The sequence below is a fragment of the Fimicolochytrium jonesii genome (genome assembly GCF_025526975.1).
Source record: "Fimicolochytrium jonesii strain JEL569 chromosome Unknown EV422scaffold_24, whole genome shotgun sequence".
NCBI lineage: Eukaryota > Fungi > Chytridiomycota > Chytridiomycetes > Spizellomycetales > Powellomycetaceae > Fimicolochytrium > Fimicolochytrium jonesii.
Genome location: NW_026515691.1, coordinates 139,625 through 165,003, shown reverse-complemented (window position 1 = coordinate 165,003; position 25,379 = coordinate 139,625). Strand labels below are relative to the sequence as shown.

General features: G+C 53.3%; 10 protein-coding genes across 10 annotated transcripts; 3 read left to right on the top strand and 7 right to left on the bottom strand.

Annotated features, from left to right (window-relative positions):
* Positions 1-38: 38 nt before the first annotated feature.
* Positions 39-4,632, bottom strand: EV422DRAFT_539433 (WD40-repeat-containing domain protein). The gene is made up of 11 exons (XM_053071060.1): positions 2,451-4,632; positions 2,276-2,385; positions 2,105-2,194; positions 1,784-2,046; positions 1,586-1,724; positions 1,416-1,517; positions 1,246-1,350; positions 800-1,176; positions 624-725; positions 462-545; positions 39-373 (listed from the first exon to the last, which is right to left on the bottom strand). The coding sequence occupies exons 1-11, from the start codon at positions 4,247-4,249 to the stop codon at positions 212-214; spliced, it is 3,333 nt and encodes a 1,110-aa protein (XP_052922918.1). The 5' UTR covers positions 4,250-4,632; the 3' UTR covers positions 39-211.
* An 85-nt stretch (positions 4,633-4,717) lies between these two features.
* Positions 4,718-5,901, bottom strand: EV422DRAFT_539432 (cytochrome b5-like heme/steroid binding domain-containing protein). The gene is made up of 4 exons (XM_053071059.1): positions 5,584-5,901; positions 5,316-5,416; positions 5,141-5,226; positions 4,718-5,073 (listed from the first exon to the last, which is right to left on the bottom strand). The coding sequence occupies exons 1-4, from the start codon at positions 5,747-5,749 to the stop codon at positions 4,989-4,991; spliced, it is 438 nt and encodes a 145-aa protein (XP_052922917.1). The 5' UTR covers positions 5,750-5,901; the 3' UTR covers positions 4,718-4,988.
* Positions 5,902-6,582: 681 nt separating this feature from the next.
* On the top strand, positions 6,583-8,641 carry EV422DRAFT_199543 (uncharacterized protein). The gene is made up of 7 exons (XM_053065277.1): positions 6,583-6,759; positions 6,831-6,902; positions 6,972-7,261; positions 7,350-7,645; positions 7,734-7,866; positions 8,152-8,345; positions 8,585-8,641. Exons 1-6 carry the CDS (start codon positions 6,717-6,719, stop codon positions 8,314-8,316), a joined length of 999 nt encoding a protein of 332 aa, XP_052922916.1. The 5' UTR covers positions 6,583-6,716; the 3' UTR covers positions 8,317-8,345; positions 8,585-8,641.
* A 1,945-nt stretch (positions 8,642-10,586) lies between these two features.
* On the bottom strand, positions 10,587-12,417 carry EV422DRAFT_199568 (WD40-repeat-containing domain protein). Its single transcript, XM_053065278.1, has 2 exons — positions 11,439-12,417; positions 10,587-11,357 (listed from the first exon to the last, which is right to left on the bottom strand). Exons 1-2 carry the CDS (start codon positions 12,254-12,256, stop codon positions 10,667-10,669), a joined length of 1,509 nt encoding a protein of 502 aa, XP_052922915.1. The 5' UTR covers positions 12,257-12,417; the 3' UTR covers positions 10,587-10,666.
* A 25-nt stretch (positions 12,418-12,442) lies between these two features.
* Positions 12,443-14,108, top strand: EV422DRAFT_199446 (uncharacterized protein). Its single transcript, XM_053065276.1, has 5 exons — positions 12,443-12,952; positions 13,023-13,229; positions 13,290-13,373; positions 13,445-13,493; positions 13,576-14,108. Exons 1-5 carry the CDS (start codon positions 12,664-12,666, stop codon positions 13,982-13,984), a joined length of 1,038 nt encoding a protein of 345 aa, XP_052922914.1. The 5' UTR covers positions 12,443-12,663; the 3' UTR covers positions 13,985-14,108.
* A 22-nt stretch (positions 14,109-14,130) lies between these two features.
* On the bottom strand, positions 14,131-15,884 carry EV422DRAFT_199443 (ATP-NAD kinase-like domain-containing protein). Its single transcript, XM_053065275.1, has 3 exons — positions 14,985-15,884; positions 14,541-14,912; positions 14,131-14,459 (listed from the first exon to the last, which is right to left on the bottom strand). The coding sequence occupies exons 1-3, from the start codon at positions 15,744-15,746 to the stop codon at positions 14,277-14,279; spliced, it is 1,317 nt and encodes a 438-aa protein (XP_052922913.1). The 5' UTR covers positions 15,747-15,884; the 3' UTR covers positions 14,131-14,276.
* On the bottom strand, positions 15,854-17,099 carry EV422DRAFT_590022 (NifU-like N terminal domain-containing protein). The gene is made up of 2 exons (XM_053073516.1): positions 16,365-17,099; positions 15,854-16,297 (listed from the first exon to the last, which is right to left on the bottom strand). Exons 1-2 carry the CDS (start codon positions 16,789-16,791, stop codon positions 16,212-16,214), a joined length of 513 nt encoding a protein of 170 aa, XP_052922912.1. The 5' UTR covers positions 16,792-17,099; the 3' UTR covers positions 15,854-16,211.
* Positions 17,100-17,308: 209 nt separating this feature from the next.
* Positions 17,309-20,403, bottom strand: EV422DRAFT_539421 (P-loop containing nucleoside triphosphate hydrolase protein). The gene is made up of 8 exons (XM_053071058.1): positions 19,665-20,403; positions 19,531-19,593; positions 19,387-19,467; positions 19,001-19,328; positions 18,453-18,931; positions 18,308-18,389; positions 17,970-18,246; positions 17,309-17,879 (listed from the first exon to the last, which is right to left on the bottom strand). Exons 1-8 carry the CDS (start codon positions 20,263-20,265, stop codon positions 17,496-17,498), a joined length of 2,295 nt encoding a protein of 764 aa, XP_052922911.1. The 5' UTR covers positions 20,266-20,403; the 3' UTR covers positions 17,309-17,495.
* Positions 20,404-20,566: 163 nt separating this feature from the next.
* EV422DRAFT_199304 (mitochondrial carrier domain-containing protein) lies at positions 20,567-22,587 on the top strand. Its single transcript, XM_053065274.1, has 8 exons — positions 20,567-20,810; positions 20,904-20,917; positions 20,973-21,117; positions 21,191-21,268; positions 21,339-21,495; positions 21,567-21,696; positions 21,766-21,974; positions 22,053-22,587. Exons 1-8 carry the CDS (start codon positions 20,680-20,682, stop codon positions 22,266-22,268), a joined length of 1,080 nt encoding a protein of 359 aa, XP_052922910.1. The 5' UTR covers positions 20,567-20,679; the 3' UTR covers positions 22,269-22,587.
* A 185-nt stretch (positions 22,588-22,772) lies between these two features.
* On the bottom strand, positions 22,773-25,075 carry EV422DRAFT_539416 (cGMP phosphodiesterase). Its single transcript, XM_053071057.1, has 6 exons — positions 24,505-25,075; positions 24,116-24,371; positions 23,900-24,035; positions 23,667-23,831; positions 23,171-23,608; positions 22,773-23,090 (listed from the first exon to the last, which is right to left on the bottom strand). The coding sequence occupies exons 1-6, from the start codon at positions 24,950-24,952 to the stop codon at positions 22,884-22,886; spliced, it is 1,650 nt and encodes a 549-aa protein (XP_052922909.1). The 5' UTR covers positions 24,953-25,075; the 3' UTR covers positions 22,773-22,883.
* Positions 25,076-25,379: the final 304 nt, after the last annotated feature.

Below are 25,379 nucleotides of genomic sequence, written 5' to 3'. Positions count from 1 at the left end.
ATACGCGTTCTTTTCCAACTCCGACTTCAACTGCCGAAGTTCCCAACACGCTGCAGGTATGAAGATATGCGTTTGATTCCGCTCGTGTTAAGAATGAAGCAGTGAGTATGTACAGCAACCAGAGCATAAGATAGATGCGTGGCGCAAGAGCGCAATGATATGTACAATGTGCAATAAGCGTATGTATGTGGGTGATTGTGCGTGTTGCACATCACATGAACTTGAAACAGGTCTCGATCCTCACCAACCCGGCAGTCCCCGCAGAAGCGATCCAGGAAGATGCGTTGACGTTGGGGTTCCACGCCACCTTCTGGATCGCGATTTCAGGGCCGAAAAAGTTGATGGGCACAGTCCGTGGGTTGTCTGCAACAATCTGTGAAAGTGGTAGGGGAGCGCGGAGTCCGCGGGGGTTAGTGAGAAAGAGAGTCGCGCAAGGAAGACGGAACGACCGAAAGGCTTACCTGAGGATTCAGGTCGTCGAAGAGAGTGAATGTGTCCGACGGCTGATCATATTCTAGCCGGTAGAGAAAAACCTGGACCGGTTTCTGAAAGCAGAGGAGAAGATCCGGCGGTGAGAAGAGAGAATCGACTATCACCAGAAAGTTGCGTGCGGACCAACTTACGTGAAATCTATTAGCTCCAGTCCGTCGCACAGTGGAGACAGTCACAGATCCATCAGCACTGCCACTGCATACGAAAGGTAGATGATCCGACCGCTTCACATGCTACAAAGCCAAAGATGTTCGGTAAGCACCGGCTTTGTATGCACAGGTACGGAGCGCCCCCTATCTCCACATACCCATATACACGCTTGATGCGCTGCGATGTAACTGGTCCTCTGCCGGTGATACGCTCCGGCATCATCACCATCATCCTTGTTCTCCTTCTTGCTAGGATTCTTCGCTTCCTCGCCTACGCGCATCGTCCGGAGCACGTTCTCACTATCCGCGAAGACGATGCGATTTTCCATCGGCACGTACGTCATGGCGGCCATAACCATGGGGAAGCGGGTAAGAAGTGCGGAGCTCCAGGGATCGCGGATGTCGCGCGTGAGGAGACGCCCGTCGGCGCCAGAGGTGAGGAGAGATTGGCCGATGCGCCCGCGGTATGGGCCGGTGAATTCAAGGGCTGTTATGTTGGCTTCGTGGGCGAGGATGTAGGCTAGGGGCTCTGGGTCTGGAAATGTTCGAGCAATTTTCAGCGGATGAGAATGATAAGCTTCAATATTTCCCGCGGCTAACCCACCATCTTCAGGCGACCCATCGCTGCCATCAACATACATTGCACTCTCCTCGAATGCCGCTCGTTTCCGCTCAATTGCTTCCCTGAGAGACCAGAGGGCGATCGCACCTACATAGTAAACATGTTTTTCATCAGCCGTTGGCCCAGAGGTTTGCGAAATCACTGCTACTCACCATTGCTGCACGTGCTAGCGAGCATGTCCGGGCCATTCCATGCCAACTTCGAGAACGTGGCGTCAGGCATGGATGCTGTGAGTAAATAGGTATTCGCCTTCACTGAATGACGCATGGATATTAGATTGAGAGGCACAGCCGACGAATCGAGCTCGCACAAGGCAGCGCACCATATAATGTCTGATCGGGTGCAATTGACAAAGATCTCCGCATGGCTGATGGATGCGGTATCTGCAAGAGCCTCAGGCTTCCGTCTCCGAATGTGACAGCGAAGATCCCCAGTTGCGGTAATGTCCCAGTGCCTGCGTCCTATGCGGGAGATGTCAGCATATTATCCTTCCTCGTCTCAGCTTGCACAAGCAACTAACCAAATTTGGGTCCTGATAATGTCCCGCCGGCGCCCACTTAATGTCAAACACGCATCCGTACTCGTGCAGTATACACATATCGAGCATGGGAGAAGCTGTGTCCGATTCCGATACCGTCGTTTTGTCATCGCTGAGATGTCCGGGGTTCCAGATCTGGATGCACCCTTTCGCGTCGGCGCCGCTCTTCGCGTCCTGCTTTGCACTTAGGACGTGGTGCTCCTCAATGGTCATTTTGTAGCCGCCGACCGCCAGGTACTGAGTTGCTGTTGGGATGAAGGATCAGCCCAAATCCCAATTGAGTAAGGAGCTATGTAAACTTACAAGCATCCTCAGGCAACGGACACCAATCCAAGCCCCAAACGGACCCGCCGGCATAACACAAGACGCGTTTCCTACTGCCACGCTTGTTAGCTATTTTGTTTTGGTTATTCGTTAACTACAGATCCGCCTTGATGAGCCCCCTGTCCCTCTGATAAGCAAATTGAGACTTACAACAGGGTACAGTCTCGAACTTTGCGAGCGTAAAAGGGTCGCCGGCCGTGCCGCCCAGGTTGATTTTGATGTTCACTGGTCCTTTGGCGGGTAGGTATTCGACCCCTTTGCTGTGATATGCAAAAGACTCTCAGAACTGCGTGGTGGCAGATTTTTCAATGCGCACATCACCTACTCGTCAGAAACAAGTTCGAAATCTCTGAGATATATCGGCGCAGGCGTGATGTCAGGTAACGCCGATCGCACCACCGACTCCTCTTCCTCATCTTTCATTTGCGGATGCGGCAAGTAAGAAATCCATAAATCGCCTTGTCTGATTCCTTTCCCCTTTGGTGACCCCACAGGGCTCGACGTGGCGGTCTCCCCGCGCAACTTCTTGACAGACGCCACAGGGCTCGACACAGTGGTCTTCTCGCGCAAATTCTTCAGAGGAAGCCTTTTCTTCCTCTCCAGTGAAATTACTTCCTTCTGCTTTTCTCTTAGTCGGGCGATGCGCTCTTTCGAGACACCCATCTGGAAGGCAAGCGTGGTGGGCTTCTTCGCTCGTGGGATGTAGGTCTCGTAGGTATCGATGGATATCGGCCAGGAGTCGAATGGGATCTCGTCGTAGAGAGCTATTACGTCCGCTCTGACGCCTTTTTCTTCGGATGCAGACGATTCCTGGTTGGCGTCTTGTGTGGCCGGGCCGCCGCTTGGTGGATCAGCAGTAAGATCGATATCGGCAGAAGGCCCGTCTGCTGACACGGTGGCTGGCCCGCCAACCTCTGTATCGCCTCCGGGAGCCGCAGACGCATCATTGTGCACGGCGCCTTCTCTAGGCTGTTCGGTTGCAGCCGGTGTGCTTTCGACGGGATACGCCCATCGCAGAAAGTCCAACACATCATGCACATGGTTTCCGAAGTGGTAGCGAATCCCAACAACATTGAGGAAGTCTTTATCGCAAGAGGGAACGCAGCACTTGAATCGCCCGTTGTCCATTCGAATGGGCAGCACGTACCGAACAACCTCCACTTCCTCGACGACCTTGGCTTTCTTGCTGGCTTTCGTGGGTAGGCTTGATGCTGCTTTCCGCTTTGCTGGCTTTTTCGCGCCAACTGTTGTATGCCCATTGTGTTCCTCTTCGTCCCCACCAACAGCTTCCGCCGCCGCCTGTGCTTCGCGTGCTTGGATCTCTTTTTTACTGGGCCTTCCCCTCTTCTTCCTGACCTGACTTTGTGCGCTCGCCGATCCACTTTCAGGCACATCGACATCGCCATTAGCAGGATCACAATCTGGGTCCTCTGCGGCTGCGCCCTTCTTATTCCCAGGCTTTGCTTTTGTCTTCTTCGTGCTGGGCCGCCCAATCTTCTTCTTGGCAGTACCCGTATTTGTGACCTGATCTTCGACTGAAGTGTCCACGCTGGCCTGCTCCCCCCCAGCGGCTGTTCCTACCGTCTCGGTTGCTTTCTCTTCCCCGCGCCCACGTTTGGCTGGCTGCGGTGTTGAAGGCTCCTTTGGTGTCTCCGCTTCAACGCCAGTACTCTCTGCCCCGGCCTGTCCTGCACTGTCAGCGCCCCCCTCCGCCCCATTGGTTTCACTCTGCTCTACTCTTTTCTTCCCAGGTCTTCCGCGTTTCTTCAAGACCGATTTGGATGGCGTGTCAGCCTCCGCCGCGAAACTGCTGTTGACCTCCAACATCAACTCCGGGGTGAACGGCACGAGCGCTTTTTCTTCTAATGCTTTGTTGAGGAGTTCCAGCAGCTTTACTAGCGCTGGATGCTGAGCATCCAAGTCCTCCGCCTGTGCTTCTGGGTCCGGCTGCGAGGTTGATGGAGCTGACTGAGCGCTATTTGCCTGGAGCGGTGTGTCTGGCGCTGGCTCCTGTCCATTCTGACCGTCGTCGACAGTTCCCTCTTCGCCCTCTTCACCTTCACCAGCATCCACGGCATAATTCCTTCTCGTTGCCTTCCTGCGAGGTCTGCTGGGAGTGGTCATCGTTCCTCTCCCCTCTCCCCGGCCAGAACGGGCTCGTACTAAAGCCTGGGAAAATGGGGAACTCCGTTGCTAACGCGGTACCAGAGGCGTATATTGAGAGTGCTATGCTCGACCAGCTTGTCCTAAGCCCTGCCCTTCTACAGCTTGGAGTTGCAAGTTTCTGCGGAGACTTGACCGAAAGCAAAAACAGAATAAATCGGCGGAGCTCGGTAAAGACGGGCCAGATGATCAGCCACGCCGAAGGAGAGCGGCTAGAAGACTTTATCAAGCAGCGAGTACTCTGGAAGGCAAGACGAGAGTCTAGCAAACGGTAGCTTGAAATAGCATGCACAAGATGTGTTTGCTGCAGTGGGGACTTTGAGCCCCAAGCCCAGTTGCAGGACATGGACATTTCTGGACAGTTTCGGACTTTCCAACGCGTCCTTTTGGCCACAGCCGTAGGTACTGTACAACAGAAGTTCAGTGCCCATAACAAACTACGCAAATCCTGACTGATAAGATTGGATCAAACAAAGCTTGGCCATATTCGGCGCTACTGATCTATCCAACGTAGAGAACATCGCGCTACTTGACGTCCTCTTTCTAAACCCATACTATGGAACTACCAATGTGCTGATTTCCATACGCCGGTCCTCTGTAAATAATGCTTTTGAAATGATGTGCCGTGTCATGTCACTGTGATGGAGGTAGGAGGTATACTGCTCGTTCGCCCTCGGCCAAGAGCGGAGCGCCTCGGCATTCAAGCCTGGCTGTGCTGCTTCTCCAGGTACTTGTAAACACCGAAAGCGATGACAACAACGATGGGAACCAAGCTGAACAGAGTGCTGCGGGGGGAGGAGGTATCAGTTACGGTAATGGCATGCTGCCGAACAAACTTTCTCTCCAACTTACGTCGCTCCGCTAGATTTTGCTTTGGGCTTCAGTGCGTCCTTGACTGCTCCAGCATGGGCAGCGGTTTTAGCAGCTGCGGAGTAGGGCTGCAGGTGTCAATAAGGGAAGACATCAGTCCGTTTGTGATCCCAACAACAAATGAGATGTAAAGTTTGAGGAAAGCCTGGACACTAACATTGGCCGAAACGGGCAACCGTCCGACGAGAAGAGTTTCTAAGAGTTGCCGTGCGTCATCGGAGTGTCCAATCTCCTCGAAGGCCTCGCTGGCATCCTGGCCTGGGGAAAGGGAAGTAGGAAAGAGAACGATAAATTTAGCAAAGTTACAGGTGACTGAGTTGCGAACGAGGGTTTCCGCCAGCCGGCCCAGCTCCCAGGGCAGGACGCTTCTCACAGAGCGGCAAGGTAAGGCAGGATGGGACACACCAGCGAGCGAGAATACTCACCGGCGACCTCGACGATAACCTCCTCGCCTCCAGGATGCTCGTCCAAGAACTTTGTGCAGTCGTAGACCTTTCCGTCAACGACTATCCACAGGTCGTCCCTGGTGTTGTGGGCAGCGAGCTCGCTCCACTCGACGGTTCTGATAGTTGCGGCAGCTGCGGTGGCCATGGTGCTGAGTAAGTATGAGGGACTCTGAAGCGGGTTGTGAGCTGATGCAAGGTGAAGAGAATGTCAGCGGAGAAGGAGCGAGATATCGACTGATGATGATGGGCAGATGCCAGGCATCTGCTGTGCGACGGCCCAACGCGCAGGCGTGACTCAACAAAATGTTGTTTTTTTGCACGCTGGTGAACGGCCAAATATCCAACCGGCCCGCGGGCATTGGCGGAGCGGCATCCCATAGGAGAACAGCACGAATGGGGACAGGATTTGGCGGAACACTATTCCGGCTCTCTCGGGGTCTCTCCACTGCGATCCGCTCAGAGGGCCAGAGGGATGTCTCAGTCGATATCTCACCCCCTCTCCGCTGACATTCTTTCACCTTTCACAGTATTGTTCAACTTCAACCTTGAGAACCGGGTCAACTTCAACCTACCTTAAGAACCGGCCTCGGCCGCCAAAGCAGGAGTCTTCACAAGCCAGAGAGAGACAAACTGCCTGAAAAGGGCAACGACATGCATTTGAATGGTGAAACCGCACTTTCAGCAAGTGTAGCAATGGGAACTTGTTGCATGGCGCTTCTATTTGAGATTCCAGTGAAGCAGACAGTCTTCCCTGGGCTTATGATGAACTGGCCTCAAAAATACTGGGCTGCGTTGCACTGCTATCCTTGCATCGAAGTTGTCAAGGCCAAGACGTATATATAGCAAATTCAGAACTCGGGAGTCGGAAGCGCTCACGTCAATGGGTTCGCAAATTGCAGTTGCACGCGTTGAGTCGTTGACCCTCTTTGCGCAGACCTCCACTTGCAACTTTGAACCCTTGCCTCCCATCGCCATCCGATAGAGAGAGTCTGAGAGACCCGGCGGCAAGCAAACGGCGCTGGCGCTCACCCTTCTATTTAAAGGCTCACTCAGGTCCCTTGAGGGAGCCTCGCAACCAACTTGTGTTCATCGAGGCGGTTCTTCCGGATGAGATGACAACCGACTACCTGACATATTTGGAGGACTACATCGGAGGTAATTTGAAGGTCATTGCGAAACTCATGCCCTGTGCAGCCAGCGCTCACACTGGTTCTGTCTCCGAATAGCCATAGAGAATGTCCCGGCGGATATCCAGCACACCCTCTATGAGCTCCGGTCAAAGGATGAGGAGTGCGATGGTATGGGACGGTTTTTTCTCGTATGTCGGCATCGCATCCCGACCTGAACTTTACAGTGCTCACTTGCAGCCCTCCGTCGAAGCATTCGCGTCAAGCAGAGCGATCTCTCTACGCGCATGGAGGCAATAGTACGCACGCAGGTCCAACTCGCGTCCTCGGTAAACGGTTCCAGCTCGATGCAGCCGCGCAGCTATACGGACCGATTCAGCTTCGAGTCGTTAGCGGAGGTCGAACGAAAGCAGCTGGTGGATGATTACCCCGACCAGAAGGAGCTGGTGGATAAGATCAGGGCAGAGTATGACCGCTGTGTGCGGATATCGGAGGAGAAGATGGCGATCGCGGCGCGGTCGAAGGAGCTGGTGAGGATTAGATGCTGTAGCAATGATGGCATACGCATGGTTGATCTCTGAAGGATATCGCTAATATCCTTCCCGCATCCTCGTACAGATAGACAGATACCTTACGCGTCTTTCCGAAGATCTGGACCGCGCCGACTCGCCCGCCAGCAATACTGGCAGCGGCCGCTCCAGTGTCATTGGGAGCACCTCATCTTTAGGCGCAACAGCTGATATGCGACCTCAAATGACGCCATCCTTTTCTCGAGAACAGACTGGGAGCGGGACTGTGGCATTGCTGATGCGGTCTGCGCCGGGCGCTGCAGTCTTTTCGACTACGTCATCCATTAAAACTCGACCAGGTCGACGGCCGGCGGCGCTGAACAAACGCATCACAAAGCGAAAAACGTATGTTTAAGTCGCGTCTCTGCCGGATCTTCCTTCCCTCGCGCAACCCTCAAATCCGGCTGCTAACGCCCGTCCCTCCATCTCCCAGCTTCAGCCTCTCAAACGATTGCCCTTCGCTCTCACCTCGGCTACGCGGCGCCTCCCCCGATGTCTCCGACGACCAAGTCTACTGCTACTGCCAGCAAGGTTCCTTCGGCGAGATGATTGCGTGCGATAACCACGTAAGTCTGCGTTTGAAAGAATATCCGTAGCGAACCATCATCATCAGCATTATGCCTTCCCCCGACTGAAACTCCCTGAAGCACTGCGAATCGTGAAAATGGTGATGACGTTGGCTTAATTTCACACAATTACCCCCTCCTTACTTCATATATCCGACATCCCTTCCTCGACAACACACACCACACGAACGACCACCGTGCCTTCACCCATGTGCCCCATCCTGAACACCTTACGACAAACGCTTTCTATTGCACAACCATCATCTGCCACTCACCAACCCACAGGACTGCGAACACGAATGGTATCACCTCGAATGCGTCGGCCTATCCGCGCCACCCGCTGGCGGCTGGATGTGCCCGACATGTAGCCTGGCATACGAGAAAAGCAGCAGCAACCCACGCGCGGAAGGCCTTGCTTCACCCCCCAAGAAGAAGACGCGGGTTATCTGAGGGTGGATTGGGCGCATGTGTGAGCTCGCGTACGTTGATGGCTGGATATGGACGTTGGGGGCCTGGTTTTGGATGGGTTGCCGTGATGGACATCCGGAGAACTACAGTCATTTGGTCACGGGGAGAAAAGGACTAGGGCGGTGGTGTGGAACTACTTAATATTTTTTTTGCGTGTCTTTAGACATGGAGGCATTTTGTTATGAGAAAGTTCCTTGGATAGCCCTATGTACAAGCAATTTGTCTCATCTGCTCACAGTAAACGTTGTAGGAAAGATCCGTCGGTCTTGAGGCAGTCCGCGACTCTCAACGGGCGAACTCATCGGTGTAGCCGGCTGGCAGGGCCCGGGAAACCCAGGCATCCACAGTATCTTCCGTCGCAGCGCCGTTGACCACTATGGCTGGAAAGAGACGATGGGCTGGTCGGACGAGGAGATTGATGAGATGTGGGCGCATGTTAGCGATCAGGCTTGGAATGGGACGTTTGCAGAAGATGATGCGATTAGGAAGCAGGTTATGGGCGATGAGCCGCACTGGTATCTGGCGCCGCTGTTGACGTTGCCAAAGTATCAAGGGAGAGGGGTGGGGACGTTGTTGCTGAACTGGGCCATTGAGCAGGCGGATTCGACGGATCCTGTGACGCCTATGTACCTCGAATCTGCGCCTCAGGCCAGGCCGGTGTATATGCATCTTGGGTTTGTGCCTCAAGGACCAAAGAATATGCTGCGAAGGGGTCCGGCTATCGTCAAGGGTCTAGAAACGGAAGAGGAGATCAAGGAGAAGCCTAGTGCTGAAATTACCGCTTAGGCAAATTGCGCCTGATCTTGCGGGAGAAGCTTCGTGTCGTGGGAGTGTGTGGTTCATATAAAGGGATGATTACGTGATTGAAGTTAGCAGCAAGGGATAGAGGTAGAAATCTGGCATGGCGCCAGAGCACTGATACTTTAGGGACATCAGAGTTCGAATTGAGGACGTTTAATTCTCCGTCGTGTAATTGAAACGTAGCAGTGTGTGCAAAGAACGGATGTTGATACATCTGGTGTCAGCCCCAGCAAGGATCGTTGCAACGAGATGGCCAGTGTACATCAAGCCGTAAACAGTACCAGTTCCAGAAGACGGGTGCGCTTCTTCCGCAACTGTCACGTTTCGACGTCCTTCTTTCCTCAAAGCACTTCGATGAACAATGTAAGGGTGCAAGCTCCTCCGCGAAAAATCTCCTGATTTCGAGGTACTGTTCGCTCAGGCTCTCCTTCAGTCGAGTCAAAAATCCATGATGTCGTACAGGATAGGGTAGATACTCGCTGCTGAGATGAGCCAGACAGGATATATCATCATGGCGCGGCGGACCCTGCCAGCAAGACAGTGGACCTCACACCCGGTAAAGGTGGTGCTTTTGGAAACACTCTCTGCATTGGATCTGTCGAGTCGTGCTACGCAATCTCCGACCGCAATCCCATGCCCCTCTTCGACGCGACTGTAAAAAATTGAGCATACAAGCTCTGAACCAATCGGCGTGGTGCAGGCACTCGTAAGCATATGCTTCACGTCAAATACGTCGTAATCCAGAGCGAGATACTCGTCTTGAACATCGTAATCGACATTGATCCGCGTCTTGCTCCGAAACAACAGTATCTCGCGCTTCCCCAGCAATCGCAACGTCCGGCAAACTCTTAGCATTCCATCTATCGGAACTGTTCCAGCTCGTTCCTGCTCAGATCGCCAAGTGCCAAACGAAGCCGCGTTCCTATGTGACTGTGGTTGGCGACTGGCTCGTTGATTTGGCACTAGAGTGTTCTCTCGTTCTATTGTGTCGAGTTGCCTTGTGAGCTACGACTTGCTCGTTCCTTAACGGGCTTCGGTGTTGGGGATAGGGGTTTGGGTAGCGACTCGGATAAAAGAGTACCGGTGTCCACGGAGTTTCACTCTGGATATCCTTGAGGGTTAACGACATTTTTCAGGTTTCCAGCCGGGTCTTGGTTTGTTTCTCAGCACCGCCATGGAGGTGAAGGTGGCGGTCAGTGGACTCCGTCACTGCGAGGGCCCTGTAATTTATCGTCGTAATGGCTTGTTGTTATGCTTCGAAGGTGCTGCTCCGGTGCATGTACTAGCAACCCTTGTCCCATTTCCAGCGTATATGCTTGTGCAGATGCGTCTCTGTTCGAGTCGGACAATGGCAGCGACGATTGCGCTTTGAACGCTTCCAGGTGCCGACAAATCGTCCTGATCGGCATTCGGAACCAAGACATCGGTGTTCCAAAGGCGCTAATATCCTCATTTAGACGGACAAGAGTGTGGGCGCCATTGCAACCGTCGTGCCGGAGAGTAGGGAACGCGATCGGCACAACGATCTTCATCATCCCAGACGAGCCGCAATAGACGCCTCGCTTGATCCTTCACCGTCCGTGTCTTCAAAGGCCCCATCCGGTATGACTTTCCCAGGAGCCCACCACACAACATTTCCATCATATCCGCCAGTGAACACTTCGGAGTGAACGGGCGTGTTGCTGCCGTCACCAATATCCCCTTCCACATTTGGCTCCACACCGCCAGCCCTCGGCCTTCGAAACCCGACACAAGCAACTCTCGCGCTATGACCCTTCAACTGGAAAGCGAGGGCTCCAGTCCTCATTTCCATGACACACGTCATCCGATTGTCGGTTGGGTGAAACACCAACGGCGGGTCGCAGTCTCCAAGGGGTGTAATGGCCGGTGAGAGGTTCTGGTCGACCTGGTTTCGGATGTAGGGTCCGTAGTTGGTAAGCGTGTTACAACCCAGCAGAACGTCCCAGAGCCGCGGGGTCTCGTCATGCGATGTGGAGAGCAGGTTGAGGCCATCGGAGGTAAAGGTGAGGCCGTTCACGGGGCCGTTGTGAGATGTTGTCCCGCGTTGTCGGGCGAGGTCGGGGGCGGCGGGGTTGCGGTCAACGCCTATGTTGCCTGAGGGGGTCAGGATGTTGAATGAGTCGAGGGTTACGTGTTGATCGAGTGTCATGAGATGTGGGTGGGCTTTGCGAACGTCCCACAACCGGACTGTGTGATCGGATCTGTGATAATAATAAGCGAGAATCAGCTTAGAGGTTCTCTTGCAATAATGAACGACTTAAACTTTCAAACAAGCGACGCACCCTCCGGAGGCAACCAAAAACTCATCTCTCGGTGACCAGCGCACCGCCATGACTTTTCCACGATGCCCTTGCAGCGAGTGAGTGAAAGCGCCCGTACGCAGATCACACAGGCGCACGTTCTGGTCAGACGTGCCAGTGGCAATCAGATTGTGCGTCGTGCTAATCATCGACATGTCTGTCGCATAGACACGCTGTTCGATATCAAATGTGCAGACGCTTTGCATGGCGTTCGTATCCCATACTTTGACGGTGCTATCCATTGAGCCAGTAATGAAGAGACCCGTGTCCGTGGGATACCATTGCACGGAAGTGACCGCAAAGGTATGGGCACGCGTGCGCTCAAGCGTTGCAATGGGCCGGGATACTATAACGCCGTTGTTGGTTTGTAATGCAGGTATTTGTCCGTTCAATGTTCGCTCACTACGTGTATTCACCCGATTCCCACGTCCGCCGTCTCTTCCAGCGAGCCGATCATTTGGACTTGCTTCCAAATCGTACAGATGTACGGTGAAATCCGCGCTGCCTGTCAACAGAAAGCGGCTCTCCACATGATCCACCTGCAGCGCATTCACCGGCGCGCATCTTCTTCTCGCAGCCGATGCGCTCCCTCCTGCACCGCCCGCCTCGTCCCTCGCAATCGCTCTAGACTTATGCACATCGAGGTTCCAGAAAGCCGTTGAAGATAGGCGGAGCGGAAGCGTCAGTTGGGGAATAAATATGGATCGCGCTGAGGTTGTTGAGCGGGATTCGCGGGCGCGTAGGAGGGAGTGAAGCGAGCCAGTGGTAGACGGTGGCGGGTGGTGGTTCGAAAAGGACATAGGAGGACCGTAGGAGTGAGAGCGGTCGGACGGCGACGCATCCGGTGGAAAAAGCAACTATTTGTACCCTGAAGACCTGCAACTCATGGTCGACTCTCATGGGGGGCGTGTTCTGCAGTGGTCGAACAACGTGAATTCGACAGCGCGTAAACCATCTCCGCCCGGTCGTTCTAGCTCTGCTGTACATCTGCTCTCATATCCATCGATCTCTACCGAGTATCAGTCATCCACACCATCGTCATCACCGGCTGCGTCTTTGTAACAGCTCACAAGTAAGATAAACGCCGCCAAGACGTAGAAGCGCCTCTTGTGATTATCACAGATATCACAGGCTTTCAGGCATCTCCACCAGCCGGCCGAGACTATCGCCGCCAAAGAAAGCCCCCAGTCGCCCGCATAAAGTCAACATGAGCGATACGACTGCCAGTCCCACGGAGGATCCCACCTCCTTGCCCAGCGCCACGCCCACCGAGTCATGTCTGACCGAATACGACTATAATATGGCCGTCTCGTGGGAAAAATACGCATTTGGCGTAACGACCTACATTTCGACCCAATTCTGTACAATCCTGCTACACGTTTACATGCTGGCAATGCTTGCAGATCGCGTGCTGGCTGTGAAGGACAGGAAAACGAAACAAGTTTTTTTTGCGGCGGTCATTGCGAACGTCTGCAACGCCATACATGTCATCTTAGGTGAGGAAAAGGGTCTACGCTTGTTAAAACTGTTTCCTGCGTTACGAATAGTTTCCCTCTGTTTCTCCAGGGAACACCGTTAAGTTGTACTTCACGGTACCCGGGAGCATTTTATATTATGCAGTCCGAGCCCTGATATTCACATCGCAAGCGCAATTGGCAGTATACCTCAATTTCTGCCGGATCGAGCAAGCACTGAGACGGACTGCTCGCCCGAGGCTCGTCCAGATATTTACATGTGCAGTGTTCCTCCAATTCCCCATCACCTTGGCGAACGGTATGTATGCGTGCTTACACCCTACCCTGGCAAGAAACTCATACACACTCCCACTTTTAGAGATCATCCCGGGGGCGAAATACTTCAACTCTCTAGTCGACGAGAATGCCGTTTACAATATGACAATGGTCAACGTCGAGTGGGGTGAGTTCGGACCTAGTTCGCACGTATACAAGCGTGCATGACTCATACGTATTTTTGCCGACTGCGAACAGTCTATGGATTTCTCCTGGATGTGGCGATCGGCGCATACACAGCTAAAGCGTGAGTTCCCAAGACGTGGTAAACCACGGTGATTGATCGGTTCATTCCACTAACAGTTCATACCCACATGGTTCAACTGCAGGCTCTACGAAACCGCAGCACACAGCAACGCAAAAGATCACCTTCATTTCATTATTGGACATATGTTGCGAATGGCGCTTTTCCTCCTCTACGATGTCCTCGCAGCCACCGCAAACAACTACCCGGGGAACGACGATTTATCGCTCATGGCTACGGTGCTCTGGGCTCTGAAAGCCCTGTATTTGAAACCATACCTGCTGATAACGGATATGGCCCGCGTACGGGCCATCGGTGAGGCCATGAGCGATCCTGGGCAAAACGACAACACCTATGCAGGAAGTACAAGTACAAAGAACACTTCTCAGCGGAAAAGCAAGAACGGCGCGCAGAAGAACATGGAGGCTGCGGGTGATGCAGAAATTGAAAGGAGCTCATGGGCAAATCCCGCCGACGAGGACATCCATATATAATTCAGCTATAAGCGGTCTGACAGCTTTCATAAAACCATAGGCAGAGTAATCTAGCGCACCAAACTCAACTTATGGGAATCGCTAAACACAGTTTGGTTTCCGCCTCATCCGCCTCAACCAAACAAGTTGCAGCCTCAAAATGAGGGTATGAGACATGCCAGCGATCTCTGCGAGTCGATGTCACAATGAATGGATACTCATGATATCAGCGCTATGCACGCTAGAAGAAAGATTGCAATCCCGACCCGATGCTGCAAGACGTGGGTATACACGGGTCCGGACATGAGTTTTTTCAGACAAGTGAAATAGCGCTATCCCTCAGATTATCCCGCGCAGATATGAAATCCTTGATCTTGTCAACGTTATCTGGGTGGATAGCAAAAGCTACACGACCGGGCGAGCGAACCGAGAGGGACCGTGGTCGTTTCAGAGGGATGTGTTCGCCATCGATGAAAATGTAGGTTTCGCTCAATAGCTACACGATGAGAGAGGGTCAGTAACATCGCTCTACCATCATCCTCATCCTAGCCTGATCGAGCAGATGTCCGATTCAAACCTTCTTGCTCGTATCAAACTCGACGTTGATCGGCAGCTTCACCTGCCCAAGGGCGTCGACATCACTGCTGACTCCCAAAGCGGCGTGCAAGTTATTCAACAAGTACCGATGCTTGCAAGGGTAAACGAACACCTCGCACTGCCCATCGTCAACTTTCTGCGGGCACAGGTTATCGTTCTCCTTGTTCTCGTCAATGTCCTCGCTGGAGTTCGAGTTCCAGAGGGAATGGTCTTTGTTGGCCGCCGCGGGGATGTTCTGGATGTTGAGCTGCACGCAGGGGTGGGAGGCGATTATGTGTGGTCGCCAGCCGGGGGATGGAGACTGAATCGACTTGATGACTCGTTCGATGTGTGGGTGAGGAACAATGAGTTGCTGTTGAGGTGGGAATGGAAGATGAGGTGGTGTTCCCTCTACATCAGTGATCAGGTCGATGTGCCGACATACCCGGATGACGTTCATACTCGAGACGAACATATTACATAGCCGATTGCTCGTCCTATGCTTCTCAACAAACCTCGCCAACCGCGCTTCAAAGCCAATGCAGGCCTGCAGCATCATGAACCGTTTCTCCTCAACATCATCCTGCTCCTCCCCACTACTTCGGGACTTGTCATGATCCTTCTTTTGGGATCCTTTCTCTTTTCTTCCTTTGTCGCTGAACTCCGGATCCCGCGCGCCAACGACCGTGACCTCCATCACATCTACCATCGCTACCGGCGCGCTCGCCAGTCTCCCAATAAGCCCTGCCAGATCATCCGCGAAAGTTTTGTCCATTGTCGTTCCCCAGCCTAAGAAGCGGGACAAGATGTTCGCCGTTCCGAAAGGAAGAACGCCGAAGACGACTTGAGAGTTGTTGAAGACGGGGACGGATCGGGCGTGCAGAGCGGCTACTACGGCCGGGATCGTACCATCCCCTCCGCAACTCAGCACAATACACTTCGGCCTTCCCTGCTGCTCACTCCCATGCCGAGGCTCTTGCGCAACCTCGACCACTTGCTGCACGTGGCTGACCCCTTTAACAAATCGCTCCTTGTCCCTCAGATCATAGCACCAGAGTTGAAGGTCATCTGATAGCTCGACCGGGTTTTGCAGACGTGAGAACGACTCCGCACGCTGAGAGCCTGAACTGGTGTTGTAAAATGCAATCACGGGTATCTTTCCAGATCTAGCGACGGTTGTGCTGGCGTCGGAGTGATGGTCTCCCATTTCGCAGGTTTCCAGACTGAATTGGAGTGAGCTGGAGAAGAGGTTTTAAGGATCTGGTGCAAGCGAATGCAATACATATGTAGGCCCAGGACTTGTGGAGAGCTATGGGTCAGCAATGCCCTCCAAACATTTTGGTATGCGGGCCTCAGCGTGTTTTTACGCGAAACCTTAAAACTAAACGACTGAACTCGGATGACGTATTTAGATACACAAAATTGTGGGATATTCAAACATGACAGTTTGCGGGAAGAAAGGCAGCGTAGCTAGGTAAAGATCCACTCCCTTTTCACTGACTCGCAGCCAGCTTGCCGTGGGGTGGGTATCGAGACATGTTCGCGCAACGAGAGGGGTGGCGGGGAGAGTTTACCGGTTGCCCATGCGTAACCGTCGATCGTGGCCCCTAACCGGGAACTTCCACACTTTACGTTTGGAAGTGTCCTTATCCATATTCAACAGGTTGCACGCTCATTGAGCTAATGGCTTGAGACCCCTGGCGGCACGCTTGGTCTCCCAGTCCTTCACGGCCGACTTGATCGCATCTTCAGCAAGCACTGAGGGAAAAAGCGCACGTCAGTAAAGCCTCACCCAATCATCAATCCAAGGACGACCAAAACTCACTTGAGCAATGCAGCTTGACGGGTGGCAGCGACAACTCCCTCGCGATCTCAGTATTCTTGATCTTTGCCGCATCCCACACCTTCAGACCCTTAATCTTCTCCGTCGCAAGCGAACTGCTCGCAATCGCAGACCCGCATCCAAAAGTCTTGAATTTCACCTCCCTAATCTCTCCCGTCGCCTCATCCACCAAAATCTGAAGCTTCATTACATCTCCACATGCAGGTGCTCCAACAAGCCCTGTTCCGACATTTGGGTTGCCCTTGGGGAGGGATCCGACGTTGCGGGGACGTTCGTAGTGCTCGATTACTTTTTCGTGGTATGAGCGGCGAAAGGGTTGTTGTGGTGTTGCGAGGGCGAGACGAGGTGCGGCGGATGGAAGACGAGCAGTCGTGCGGAGAAGTGCGGATGATATGCGTGCGGACAACATGGTGAAGTTATGTACTGGTCGAAGTGAGTCTCTTCGAGAATGGGTCTATTTGAAGCGAGGCGGAGAAACCAGAAAGTACGTAGATCGCTCGCTATGTAGCGGGAGTGATTATCGATTGAGGCGAAGTGGGTGAGCTTGTAGAATAAAGAACGAGTTCAACGCTGATCTTTTTCGGTGGACAGTGCGGTAAGTTGCTTTGAGGACGATGGAATGTTGAGAGAGCGCTTGAAGGGCGGTTGTTCTCTTCTGCGTCCCAGCCACACAAGAAGAGACGGATTTTTGGATCAACCGGAGGGAATGGGCGAGTGACGAGCGCTGGCTGTGGAAGATGATGATGCTTGAACTTCCTCTTGATGATTTGGAATCGCCCCGTGCTCTCTGATTGGCCGACACTTCCGGTACCCGCATGTCGGCTTCCCTCAATGTCCCGGAACTTGGTGCTGTCGATCGCTGTCAGCGCAGAAACTGTCAAAGCGCCCAATGGCAACCTGTGCAGCAGCCAAACTGAATCTCAAACATGCAAAGCACCAGTCTAATTTGATATGCAGAAACCAATATAGTAAGAGGAAACCCATACGGCGTGCCTCGATATACAAATGAGAAGAAGACAGGTGAACGAAAAACAGAGGATGAAAATGGTATCGCCGAACCACAGTCCGGCGAAGAAGGGCAATTACAAAAACGCCATTCTACAGTGGATTTCTCTATTCGGCGGCAAGATGCAGCTTGGTGACCTTTCCAATCGCAATCGTTTTGCCCTCGTCACGCAGCGTAAACCGTCCCAATTGCGCGTGCTCAGCATATGTCTCCAAGCACACGGCTTGAGTGGTCTCCACCCGCACGATGGCGACATCGCCCTGCTTCAGGAACTGCGGTGGCCGCTTCGTCTTCTTTCCGGTCTTCTTGTCGACGGAGTGGAGGAGGGCGGAGAGAGTGACTTCTTCGACAGCGGTGTGGGCGTGCATGACGGCGGTGTAACCCGCGCACATGATGTTCTTGTATTCGATGATGGCCAGTTGAGCGTCGAAGCTGACGACGGCGTGGACGGGGTTCTTGGGTGAGCAGAGGACGAATCCTTGCAAGATGTCCTGAAAGGGAGACGGGAGTGGTAAGTACGTGTCAAACACAAAAAATAGGAAACCTATGACGACGCCGTCAAATTCGTCCCCTTTTCATACCTCCTCTTCGATCCCACGCAATCGCAAGCGGACATTATCACCACTCCTGGCAACATTCAGTTCCTGATCTTCGGCCATGATAGCAGAGATCTCGCACTTTTGCTTGTTGGGCATGAGAACGACCTTCTGACCCTTGCGCACGCGTCCAGATTCGATCTTGCCCGTGACTACGGTTCCCATGTCCTTGAACTTGTCGGCCACTGGCATCATGAAGGGCTTGTTGTAACCACGGTCGGGGATGACCATCTCGTCCAGCAGCTCGACGAGGGAAGGTCCTCTGTAAAACACAGAATCCGTCAGCATGGGGTTTCACGTCTTAAACTAGTTATGCTACGTACGAGTAGAAAGAGCAAGTCTTGGGGTCCACACGATCCTTCAAATTGGCACCAGTGAAACCAGACACAGGCATCATATCCAAATCTAAGGATTTCTGTCAGCACGAGTACCAAAGGAACATTGACAACCTCCGAAATGTAAACCTACCAGTCTTAGGGTTGAATCCGACCTGCTTCAAGAAAGGTAGGATCTTCCCTGTGATCTCATCGTAACGTTCCTGAGACCAAGCGACAGTTGGGTCGTCCATTTTGTTCACCACTACGATCAGCCTCTTCACACCAGCCGTCTTGGCCAACATGGCGTGTTCACGGGTTTGACCTCCACGGTCGAATCCAGTCTCGAACTCTCCCTTACGGGCCGACAGGACAAGCACGCCCACATCTGCTTGCGAAGCACCACCAATCATACTCGGCACAAAGTTCTTGTGTCCGGGAGCGTCGAGGATGGTGAACCGCCTCTTCTCCGTCTCGAAGAACCCACGACCGTATTCGGTGGTCTTTCCCTTGTTACGTTCTTCTTGGTTCAAGTCCAGCGCCCACGACAGGTACCAGGACTCTCGTCCAAGCTCCTTTGCTTCCTTCTCGTACTTCTCCATAGTACGCTTGTCCACCATTCCCGTCAAGAATCTACATGACGGCGAGACGTCAGAGCTGCGATCGACGGGATTTCCGTACTTCACTTGTTGAGATACTTACAGCAGATGTCCACCCATGGTCGACTTCCCGGCATCGACGTGTCCAATGAAAACGATGTTGAGGTGCTCTTTGCCTTCATCTTCGACAATCTCCTCTTCCGGCTCGTCCTCCGGCTCTTCTTCCACCGGAGCCTCAGGCTGAGGCTCAGGTTGAGGTTCAGGTTGCGCCTCCGTCGCTGCCTCTTCGGCGATGGGTTCCTGCTCTTCCGACTGTTCAGCAGATTCAGCTTCCTTGTTGTTGAAAGGCGCTTCCTCAGGTTGTTCCTCCGCTGGCGCCGGAGTGACCTCAGCTTTAGGCTTCTCCACTACTGCATCTGCCGGTGCATCAGCTGTGAAATCTCAAGTCAGCTATCGGAAAGCTATCAAAGGAAAGTTATCTTTGCGTACCTTTAGGCTTAGGCGTGCCACCAATGGAGATGGAGACGGCCTTGGCAGGGGCCTTTGCGGGCGCTGGTGCAGCCGGGGCATCTGCATCAGATTATCAGTCACTTGGATCATAAGAACCATCAGTGAACCGCCTGAAGCACGTACCCTGAGTCTTGGACGGCCCGCCGATGGAAATGGACACCACTTTAGCCGGTGCAGGTGCAGCGTCTGTAATAGCATTCAATATGATAAGAAAGACTTCTTCGCACTCATATAGCCAAGTATCCTCCCGTTCGTACCCTTAGGCTTTCCCCCAATGGAGATGGAAACCGCCTTAGCGCCTGGTGCACGAGTTCCAGCAGCAGATGCCGGTTGGGATCGTTGAACCGGTGCCTGATAAGCTTGGTAGGCTTGCTGTTGTGGTTGCTGCTGCTGCTGTTGATTGTAGTTGTTGGTTTGACGCTGCTGTTGGTTGTAGCCTCCTCGCTGGTAGCCCGCCTGCTGGTTGCTGTACCCTCCTTGCCGTTGGTTTTGGTAACCCTGATCATACCCACTGTAGCCTTGCTGCTGTTGCTGGTATCCTCCGCCGTAGCCTCCCTGCTGATAGCCCTGTTGATAACCCTGCTGGTTGTACCCTTGCTGGTAACCACCGGCATATTGCTGATTGTAACCCTGCTGGTAGCCCCCGTAGCCCTGTTGTTGCTGGCCATATGCGTCCTGGCCACCCCATGAAGGGACAAACTCTGCAGCGCCGGTGTTGTACTTCTTGCCACCACCAAAGGACTGAGATGGACCTCCACCCCCACCCGTGGCGCCGTTGTTGTTGTTGGATCGTCCACCGACGTTCATTCTGTCGAATTGTTGTGGCAGGTTGCCGTCTTGTTGCTGACCGTCTGACATGCCTGCGAGTGAGTAGTGATAGGCGAGTGTTGATGAAAAGTCGTTGCTTCTTCACACGGGGGCGACGACTGACGCTGCTCTTGATACAGTATATATACGGACTTCCCGTTGTCCCGTTGCGATTCTGCTGTTGTGATCTCGGGTCAGAATTACAACCTTTCTGGTTGATGAGGTTTCCAGCGTCATGAAGAACGTGGCTTGAGGTGGCTTGTGCAACGGTGACTGCGCCATGTTCCCTTGTCCACACAGCTGTTTACCAGTGTGCAGTTGTTCTTTTTGGAGGCCAAAATTCCGTCGCTGTCAACCTCCTCTCCGAGCTTGCCCCCTGCTTTCACACTTCACGCCTGCTGGACAGCTGAAACGAATAGATAACCATTGGTTCGCAAAACGTCAAGAGCTTCCTGAGCCAGCACCATGGCGTCCACCGCAGCACCGCCGGCCGGTCAAGTCCCCATCTCTGCTCCAGCCCAGATAAAAGCAAAAGATCAACATGCGAAACGCGACACGCCAAAACCATCCGTACTGGTCCACTTTGCCGCCGGAGGGTAAGTAATTTGACACTCGGAGTCGCTTCCCTTGTTGATATGGTCTCGTTCCGATCGGTGACTGGGGCACTGACGCTCACACCTTCATACTAGGTTTGGAGGGACTGGTACGATGTTTCCCTTGAGGTGGCACAGGTCGAACACACACTAACGCTGTCACAGTCGGAGCAGCGATAACATGTCCTTTAGAGGTCGTAAAGACGCGGCTGCAGTCGTCACTTTACCGTGATACGGAGAAGGTCGTCAGTTTGAAGAACCCTATTCGAGCGACATGGATACATATGCGCGAAGTAGTTGGGCTCTTAGGGTACGATTACGGATACTGTTTGTTACTTTCCACGCGGCAGCTGGTCACTGAAGCTGGGCATATCCCTTTCTAGGCAAATCAGGAAGCAGGAAGGGATTCGGGCGCTATGGAAGGGTCTGGGGCCCAATCTCGTTGGAGTGGTGCCAGCGAGGTATGAAATGGGGCATCCTCGAGAGATATGAGGAGAAATCTGCGATGCTTAACGTCGTGCGGTCTGGCAGAGCGATCTACTTTGCAACGTATAGCCAAGGGAAGCACTTTTATACGCAAATGAACAAAGGACGGGAAACGCCGGTGGTGCACATGCTTTCCGCCGCCACCGCAGGAATAGCGACAGGTTCAGTCACGAACCCCATTTGGTTGATCAAGACGAGGATGGTGGGTTGTCTGATATGGTAGCATTCAAACGGAGGCGTGCGGTGATCTGACATGTATTGTTTCTGTCACAGCAACTACAATCGGAGAGGAAAGATCTGGCCGCTCATCAACGCTACAGAAACAGCTTCCATTGTCTGACGACTGTGGTTAGGGAGGAAGGAGTGAGGGCTCTATACCGGGGTCTTTCAGCCAGTTTCTTAGGTTCGTGTCGACGGTCGACGCGACAGGTTCCTGGTGGTCGCCCCATATTGACGGTTTGCCGTCTTGCAGGAATTGGAGAGTCGACGCTACAATTCGTAACCTACGAATACCTCAAAAAGACCTGGGTCGAAGATCGCAAAGCGCGTCGGTTAGCATTATTGTCCCCGGAGGAGCGCAAAGAGGCGTCGCTGAGCAACTCTCCGGCTGACTGGTTGGACACGTTCGCCGCCGCGGGAGTCGCCAAGTTTGGAGCTGCCATTGTGACATATCCGCACGAGGTGCGTCAGTCCTTGCGTTCCATTCGGTCTGGAGTGGCGGTTCATTGACACTATCACTTTTTCCACGACATTTTTTAGGTCCTGCGAACGCGACTCCGACAAACGCCCGAGAACGGGATCGTGAAGTACACAGGACTAGTGCAGTCTGCGAAGCTGATTTACAAAGAGGAAGGCATGGCGGCGCTCTACGGAGGCATGACGGCCCACCTGATGCGAGTGGTGCCCAACGCCGCCATCATGTTCTTCTGCTATGAGCTGGCGGTCGCCGCTGTTACGAAACCTGTTACGCCATAGAGAAACGGTGGAGCGATTTCCTAAGGAGTATCGACGACGCGGGCTCAGCTAGGGAAGGCCGGGACGAATGTGGAGGCGAAGGATGTTCGACGAGAGTGCATAGCGGATCAGCGACTGACGCTCCGCCGGACCCCACCCTTTGGAATGCGAAACCATCATGGGCGACGTGAGCGGGATGGACAACAACGCCCAGCGGCGCAGTGCAGGATACTTGACGACGAATTAGCTCCCAGTGTCTGAAAGACATGAAACATGGCGCGCACACAATATCTCGTTTACTATAGAGTTGCTTTTCCATAGCTTTTTGGAACATCATTCTCTTCGTCCTTTTCAGGACGACCTTTTCAGTGTTCGGCACTATATATATAGTCCCATCGTATGATAGGTTCTGCTAGCCTTGAGTGGTCGTTAATTGCCATGCGTGGACCCGGTCTCCCTTGGAGTACGCCGCCAACAAATGCTCATAGGCGCGTAGCATAAGCTGCTAGGATATGTGATTAGATGAGTGTACTATGAATCTGATTGTCTTTGCTGGCAAATGTCTTTGACGTGACAGGTACAGTATGTGTACATCCAAATCGCAATTCTATTATTAGATGTAGGCCCTGCATGCCTCTAAGCCTTGGCTGGGGTGCTGGCTACAGGTGCAGGGGTAGCTGCACTCTTGACGGCAGCAGCCTTCTCCTCTTCCAGCAACTTTTTGTAGGTCGCCAGAGCTTCCTTAACAGGATTGATGATGGGTTCCATATTTGGCAGTACCTTGGCTGCAAGTTCGTAGAGCGGGACGAGGACGAACCCGATGAATCCGACCTGTGCTGAAGCCTATGAATGCGGGTTTGAGTAAGGAACGACGACACCGAGAAGGCGTGAAAGATGCACCCTGCAAACGACGGTTGACTCACCTTCGTGACCTTCTCGCGATCCATGAAAGGAGCAAATGGCAGCCCCTCCTTTTTCTCTCTATCAGCCTGCTCAAAGAACTCCTCCAGCAAGCAGTCCACCCACGGGTCAGCCACCTCCGGCGGGCGGACCTCATTGCTCACATCCGCACACTTCGTGATGACTTGCAGTAGTAAGCTTTTTTGCTCGGGATCATCATAGCTGAACCCCTCGTCGGCATGTTTCTTGAACGCCGCCAAGATGGGTCCGTGTTGCGCCATGTCCGTTGCGAGGATGCAGCGGATGATATTTTTGCGGACATCCTTGAGCAGCGCTGGTGGGAGGGTCGAGAGGATGTTCGTGGCGGGGTCTTTCAGGATGGTGAAGAGGACCGCAGCGTGGTGCATCTCGAGCGGGGACTGGTCGTTGTAGATGATGGCGAGATCTGTATGGGCATTGATCTACACTCAAGTAGTCAGTATGTGGACGCTGCGAACATCGTGTCCATTAGACACCTACCTGATAAGCGTTGTTATACCCGGGATGGTCTAGATCATGCCCAATGCAAGCCGTCAGAAGGACGAGCTTATCCACGGGTTGTAGCTTCTCTACCACGCCGGTCGTGTAGAGGATGGCATACGCCATATGCGCCACGCAGAAACAGTGCCGGAAGTTGTGAAAGTACTACAATTCCGCGGCATGTTAGTCGCGCAGCGAACCATGAGGTTGCGCCAACTCCTTGACAAACTCACATTTGACTGATAGCCATCTCTGACACTCCGCAAGAACCGCTTGAGGATCGGAACCTCCATGTTGAACTCCTTCACGAGACCCAGATCGAAGAACATGAACTCCAGAAGGGCCATCATCTCGTTATCCTCCCAATCCCTATCCAAGTCGTTCAGTTCCCATTTTGGGGATCGCTGACGATTAGACTTTGTGCAAACAATAATGGTCATAGAACGCACCATGGATCAAACGTCGGCGTCTTCAGCATCTTCTTTGTGTCTTCGGTGAATTGATAGAGTGGCTCGCTCTCACAGCGCGGATCAATTCTGGTCACTCGCTTCACGGCACGTCTCGGAGTCCTGTTGTTTGTCAGGGCATTCTTTTGCAGTAGCGATACCGAGTCGAGTTGCGCGCGCAGGGCTGCAATAGTCTCGTGAATGGCCTTCAAATCGGTGGGCGATGGAGCAACGGACAAGGATGTGGAAGGGTCTTCTGCTGTGTGGGAAACATACGTTTAGTCAGTAGCATAAAGTACCATCCACCGATGCAGCTAGGCGATGGATTCATATTCTCACACACAGAGGAAAGTCTTATTTTGCCACCAGTGCAAACCATGAATCAAACCTACCCGTCATAACGATGACTTCCACCGACAGCTTTCCACCCTCCGACGCATCCCTCATCCATTTCGCTCCGACCGGCAAAATGGTTCCGTCAGCGCCTCTCACTTTCAGCACGGCCCCCTTCGCCTGAGCCGGCGAGACATCTGCTGCCGCCAACAGTACCGCCCGGACCTCATCTGGAGACGCGGATGGTGTAATGACCACCGCCTGTTCCGACTCTTGGGTGGGCGAAGCTGGTGACGTGGACGCGTGGGAAACTTTGATCCGCAGGTGCACGACGCGTTCGTCGTGCTGTGAGGACATGATAGGGGTGATTTTCGATGTTCTTTTAGATCCTGTGCTCTGAGGTTTGCGAAATTTGCGAAATACGAGCCCGTTGAGATTATGTTGGATGCGAGAAAGGATGCGAGAAACGATGAAGCGAGATGAAGCAGTGGTTTGGCCGTCGGCCATCAAAACGTGCAGGAGACGCCGACTCCTCGGCGTGCTCCGATATGAGATGGAAGTAAGCGAGATGGCACGTGGATACGTCGTCGTCAATGCCCACCGCTTTTGTTCGGTTGACAATAGAAAAAACTACTGAAGGGGTGATGAAAAACACTGAAAGCGTGGGATGCAGAATGGAACTTAAAAACAGTACTCCGATGGCTGAGTTCGAGAACCGCCCCCTTCAGCCCTCCTGTTGCCTACCTCCGCGCTTCGGAGGTCCCTCATTGTACTCACCACCGCATCGTCCCCTTGACACAGAAGACTTATGTCGTACAAGGTGTTGGCGGTCCACCTCCGACAGGGAATTAAGGGAATTGCTGAAAGGATACCCTTTTTTGACGACACCCACTTGCTGACGTCCGCAGCAAAAATCAGCTACAGACAGTAACAG

Bases quoted from the DNA above. Each gene is read 5' to 3' on its own strand.
- EV422DRAFT_539433 (XM_053071060.1), bottom strand. From the start codon at position 4,249: ATGACCACTCCCAGCAGACCTCGCAGGAAGGCAACGAGAAGGAATTAT. The intron at 546-623 runs GTAAGTTGGTCC...CTCTGCTTTCAG, and splicing joins CTGGAGCTAATAGATTTCAC to AAACCGGTCCAGGTTTTTCT. The intron at 374-461 runs GTAAGCCTTTCG...CCACTTTCACAG, and splicing joins TCGACGACCTGAATCCTCAG to ATTGTTGCAGACAACCCACG.
- EV422DRAFT_539432 (XM_053071059.1), bottom strand. From the start codon at position 5,749: ATGGCCACCGCAGCTGCCGCAACTATCAGAACCGTCGAGTGGAGCGAG. The intron at 5,227-5,315 runs GTTAGTGTCCAG...TGACACCTGCAG, and splicing joins GGTTGCCCGTTTCGGCCAAT to CCCTACTCCGCAGCTGCTAA. The intron at 5,074-5,140 runs GTAAGTTGGAGA...CTCCCCCCGCAG, and splicing joins GCAAAATCTAGCGGAGCGAC to CACTCTGTTCAGCTTGGTTC.
- EV422DRAFT_199543 (XM_053065277.1), top strand. From the start codon at position 6,717: ATGACAACCGACTACCTGACATATTTGGAGGACTACATCGGAG. The intron at 6,903-6,971 runs GTATGGGACGGT...GCTCACTTGCAG, and splicing joins AAAGGATGAGGAGTGCGATG to CCCTCCGTCGAAGCATTCGC. The intron at 7,646-7,733 runs GTATGTTTAAGT...TCCATCTCCCAG, and splicing joins CGCATCACAAAGCGAAAAAC to CTTCAGCCTCTCAAACGATT.
- EV422DRAFT_199568 (XM_053065278.1), bottom strand. From the start codon at position 12,256: ATGTCCTTTTCGAACCACCACCCGCCACCGTCTACCACTGGCTCGCTT. The intron at 11,358-11,438 runs GTGCGTCGCTTG...TTATTATCACAG, and splicing joins TTTTTGGTTGCCTCCGGAGG to ATCCGATCACACAGTCCGGT.
- EV422DRAFT_199446 (XM_053065276.1), top strand. From the start codon at position 12,664: ATGAGCGATACGACTGCCAGTCCCACGGAGGATCCCACCTCCTTGCCC. The intron at 12,953-13,022 runs GTGAGGAAAAGG...CTGTTTCTCCAG, and splicing joins CGCCATACATGTCATCTTAG to GGAACACCGTTAAGTTGTAC. The intron at 13,374-13,444 runs GTGAGTTCGGAC...GACTGCGAACAG, and splicing joins AATGGTCAACGTCGAGTGGG to TCTATGGATTTCTCCTGGAT.
- EV422DRAFT_199443 (XM_053065275.1), bottom strand. From the start codon at position 15,746: ATGGGAGACCATCACTCCGACGCCAGCACAACCGTCGCTAGATCTGGA. The intron at 14,913-14,984 runs GTATGTCGGCAC...CCACCTCAACAG, and splicing joins CGAGTATGAACGTCATCCGG to CAACTCATTGTTCCTCACCC. The intron at 14,460-14,540 runs GTTTGAATCGGA...CTCATCGTGTAG, and splicing joins AGTTTGATACGAGCAAGAAG to CTATTGAGCGAAACCTACAT.
- EV422DRAFT_590022 (XM_053073516.1), bottom strand. From the start codon at position 16,791: ATGTTGTCCGCACGCATATCATCCGCACTTCTCCGCACGACTGCTCGT. The intron at 16,298-16,364 runs GTGAGTTTTGGT...TTTTTCCCTCAG, and splicing joins CGTCAAGCTGCATTGCTCAA to TGCTTGCTGAAGATGCGATC.
- EV422DRAFT_539421 (XM_053071058.1), bottom strand. From the start codon at position 20,265: ATGTCAGACGGTCAGCAACAAGACGGCAACCTGCCACAACAATTCGAC. The intron at 19,594-19,664 runs GTACGAACGGGA...ATGCTATTACAG, and splicing joins CATTGGGGGAAAGCCTAAGG to ACGCTGCACCTGCACCGGCT. The intron at 18,247-18,307 runs GTACGTAGCATA...TGTGTTTTACAG, and splicing joins AAGACTTGCTCTTTCTACTC to AGGACCTTCCCTCGTCGAGC.
- EV422DRAFT_199304 (XM_053065274.1), top strand. From the start codon at position 20,680: ATGGCGTCCACCGCAGCACCGCCGGCCGGTCAAGTCCCCATCTCTGCT. The intron at 21,118-21,190 runs GTACGATTACGG...ATCCCTTTCTAG, and splicing joins GAAGTAGTTGGGCTCTTAGG to GCAAATCAGGAAGCAGGAAG. The intron at 21,269-21,338 runs GTATGAAATGGG...GCGGTCTGGCAG, and splicing joins GTTGGAGTGGTGCCAGCGAG to AGCGATCTACTTTGCAACGT.
- EV422DRAFT_539416 (XM_053071057.1), bottom strand. From the start codon at position 24,952: ATGGCCGACGGCCAAACCACTGCTTCATCTCGCTTCATCGTTTCTCGC. The intron at 23,609-23,666 runs GTAGGTGTCTAA...ACTTGAGTGTAG, and splicing joins GGTATAACAACGCTTATCAG to ATCAATGCCCATACAGATCT. The intron at 23,091-23,170 runs GTGAGTCAACCG...CCGCATTCATAG, and splicing joins ATCGCGAGAAGGTCACGAAG to GCTTCAGCACAGGTCGGATT.